The sequence below is a fragment of the Myotis davidii genome, unplaced genomic scaffold (assembly GCF_000327345.1).
Source record: "Myotis davidii unplaced genomic scaffold, ASM32734v1 scaffold72, whole genome shotgun sequence".
Classification (NCBI taxonomy): Eukaryota; Metazoa; Chordata; class Mammalia; order Chiroptera; family Vespertilionidae; genus Myotis; species Myotis davidii.
This window is the reverse complement of record NW_006284618.1, coordinates 7,149,743-7,152,575: the sequence shown is the minus strand read 5'-3', so window position 1 is coordinate 7,152,575 and position 2,833 is coordinate 7,149,743. Positions and strand designations below refer to the sequence as shown.

Here is a 2,833-nt window from a genome sequence, read left to right as displayed (position 1 = left end):
CTGCAGAGCCCGGGACGCAGGCAGGGCCGGCCAGGGTGTGAGTCCCTGGGGAGGGGCAGCTCCCTGAGGCCCGGGCAGCGGACAGCACTGACCCAGAGCCGCCCGCTGGGAACCTCACTGTGAACTCACAGCCCGGCCCCGAGGGGAAGGGCCAGGAGACCATGCTCACCTGCCTCTGCCTTTTCCCAGCTGCCCTGTTCCTGACCCCAGGGGGCGGCCCAGGGCAGGGCGTGCCCTGCTCCAGCTCAGCCCAGGGGCCCGTGCGAGGGAGTGGCCACTCTAACCACATCACTTACTTCAATATGCTGGTCAGTTTGAACAGAAGGCTGGTGACACAGAACATCAGCAGGACTATGGCAATCAGCAAGGCGACCCCGATGGCCGTCATGATCCTGATGTCAAACATCTTCCCAGCGCCTGGACAGGGAGTGCAGGGCGGTGACTGGCTCCCCTGCCCACAGCCCGCTCAGCCTCAGTGTGTGCTGCTCACACCAAGGAAGAATGAACCCCCACCCACAGGCTATGCCTGTAAAACACGGATGGTCTCCCAGGGGGGCCCAGGGCTTCGGCCGGCCTGGCCACGTGGGGGTCGAGGTTTTATTTGTGGATGAAAACGGACTGAAATGCAAAGTGAGAGAGAAGGAAACAGGACAGATGGTGGGAAGGACGTTCTCCCTCTCGCAGCAGTAACGTGCAGCTAGCGGTGAGTAACAAACAGGCCACACGTGAGCAAATGGTTTCACTCCCACCACCTGCATCTTGTGAACTCTACTCGCTGATGGAGTCAGGACTGACCCTTGCTGCTCATCAAACTTAAAACTAACTATTCTCAGAACAGAACTAAGGGAGCAGCTCTTTCCGAACGCCATGCTGACAGCACTAAGCACGAGCCAACCCACATGCAGTGCTGTTTTCAGGAAGAAAGGCCTTCCATTCTCCTCTGATAACTGTCATGCCACCTTCTGGTTTAAGGAGACTCTAGAAGCCCTTGTCACCAGACCATCCTGTCACTAGGAGACCATGGGCCTTTCTGCCATTTTTCCTCCCAAATCCTCCCAGGAAATTCAATTTGGTTGGAATAAGCAATTTGTGTAATTAACATTGAAATGAGAACCATGGCCCAGGAAGAAAGAATAAACAATATGACGCTGCCCGACCAGTGTGGCTCAGTTGTTGAGGGTCATCCCTTGAATGGTTCGATGGTTCGATTCCAGGTCAGGGCCCATGCCTGGGAAGCGGGCTCAATTCCCAGTAGGGGGCAGCCAATTGATGATTCTCTCATCATTGATGTTTCTCTCTCTCCCTCTCCTTCGTCTCAGAAATCAATAAAACATGTTTAAAATGACATGACTGCCAAGCAGCCTTAGAACACTTACACCCTCGGGTAGGGAGGAAGGCCAACTAGAAAAAAAAATTTCTTAAAGACCTTAGGAAACAGGTTATTGTATCAAACCCGTCACTCGGTACCACACTGGACCTTACTCAGTCAAAGGCTGCGAAAGGGTCGAGCCTGCCACTGAAGAAGGGAGCTATCGCTTCATCCTGTGCGGAGTGCGGCCTGAGACTGGAGAGCTCACTTTAGAGGCCCAGCCATGGTCCAGCTCCAACTTCCGCCACGGGCTGTGACATCACTGCTCCGCACCCCGGCTCTGCCCTGGGGTTCTGAATTCTGTTCCATTGTACTTGGAGTTCAGCCCCCAGGAAGCAGAAATACTATGTTGAATCACTTAATTCTAAGTTTTTACCTTTTTGGGTCGTATTTCCCCTTATTTTCAGAATTTGTTGATCAAAAGCAAATTTAAGATTTCAATTTTAAAAGTAAAGATAAATGTGGGAGGCTAAGAACTCTTAATACTTAATAGTTCAGTGCTAGCCCTAGCGGGTGTGACTCAGTGGTTAGAGCATGGCCCGTGGACTGAAGGGTCCCGGGTTTGATTCCGTCCAGGTCACAAACCTCGGTTGCAGGCTCCTCCCCGGCCCCAGGTGGCAACCAATCGATATGTCTCTTTCACATCAATGTTTCCTTCTCTGTCCACCCTTCCACTCTCGCTAAAGATAATCAATGGACCGCATGTTTGATGGTGATCTACATGATAAGGAAGCTAAAAAATTCCTATCACATAGTGACAGCGTGACATAATTTATTTACGTTTGTGGCAATGCTGGTGTAAACAAACCTGCTTTTCCAGGTGTATGAAAGTACAGCACGCATGACTACGTACAGTACATAGTACTTGATAATGAACATAAACGTCTATGTTACCAACTTATGTATTACACTATACTTTTTTTTATTAAATAAATCTTTATTGTTCAGATTACAGTTGTTGCTCCTCTTTATCCCCCCATAGCTCCCCTCCAGCTGGTTCCCACCCCATCCCAGGCCCCTACCCCCCCCGCTATCCTCATCCATAGGTGTACAATTTTTGTCCAGTCTCTTCCTGCACCCCCCACACCCGTTTCCCCCTGAGAATTGTCAGTCCACTCCCTTTCTATGCCCCTGACTCACCAGTTTATTCTGTTCGTCAGATTATTTATTCGCTTGATTTTTAGACTCACTTGTTGATAGATGTGTATTTGTTATTCATAATTTTTATCTTTACTTTTTTCTTCTTCTTCCTCTTCTTAAAGAATACGCTTCAGCATTTCATATAATACTGGTTTGGTGGTGATGAACTTCTTTAGCTTTTCCTTATCTGTGAAGCTCTTTATCTGACCTTGAATTCTGAATGATAGCTTTGCTGGGTAAAGTAATCTTGGTTGTAGGTTCTTGCTATTCATTACTTTGAATATTTCTTGCCACTCCCTTCTGGCCTGCCTTGTTTTTTTTTTT

General features: G+C 49.1%; 1 protein-coding gene across 2 annotated transcripts in view; it reads right to left on the bottom strand.

Moving 5' to 3' along the window:
- LOC102755510 (protein FAM24A) overlaps positions 1-1,273 on the bottom strand; it is a 1,906-nt gene extending 633 nt beyond the window's left edge. For both annotated transcript variants that reach the window (XM_006754945.2, XM_015557233.1), the window contains exon 1: positions 297-1,273. In XM_006754945.2, coding sequence (XP_006755008.1) covers positions 297-406 — 110 coding nt within the window. In that variant the 5' untranslated portion in view covers positions 407-1,273. The remainder of the gene's footprint in view (positions 1-296) is intronic.
- Between the last annotated feature and the right edge of the window lie 1,560 nt (positions 1,274-2,833).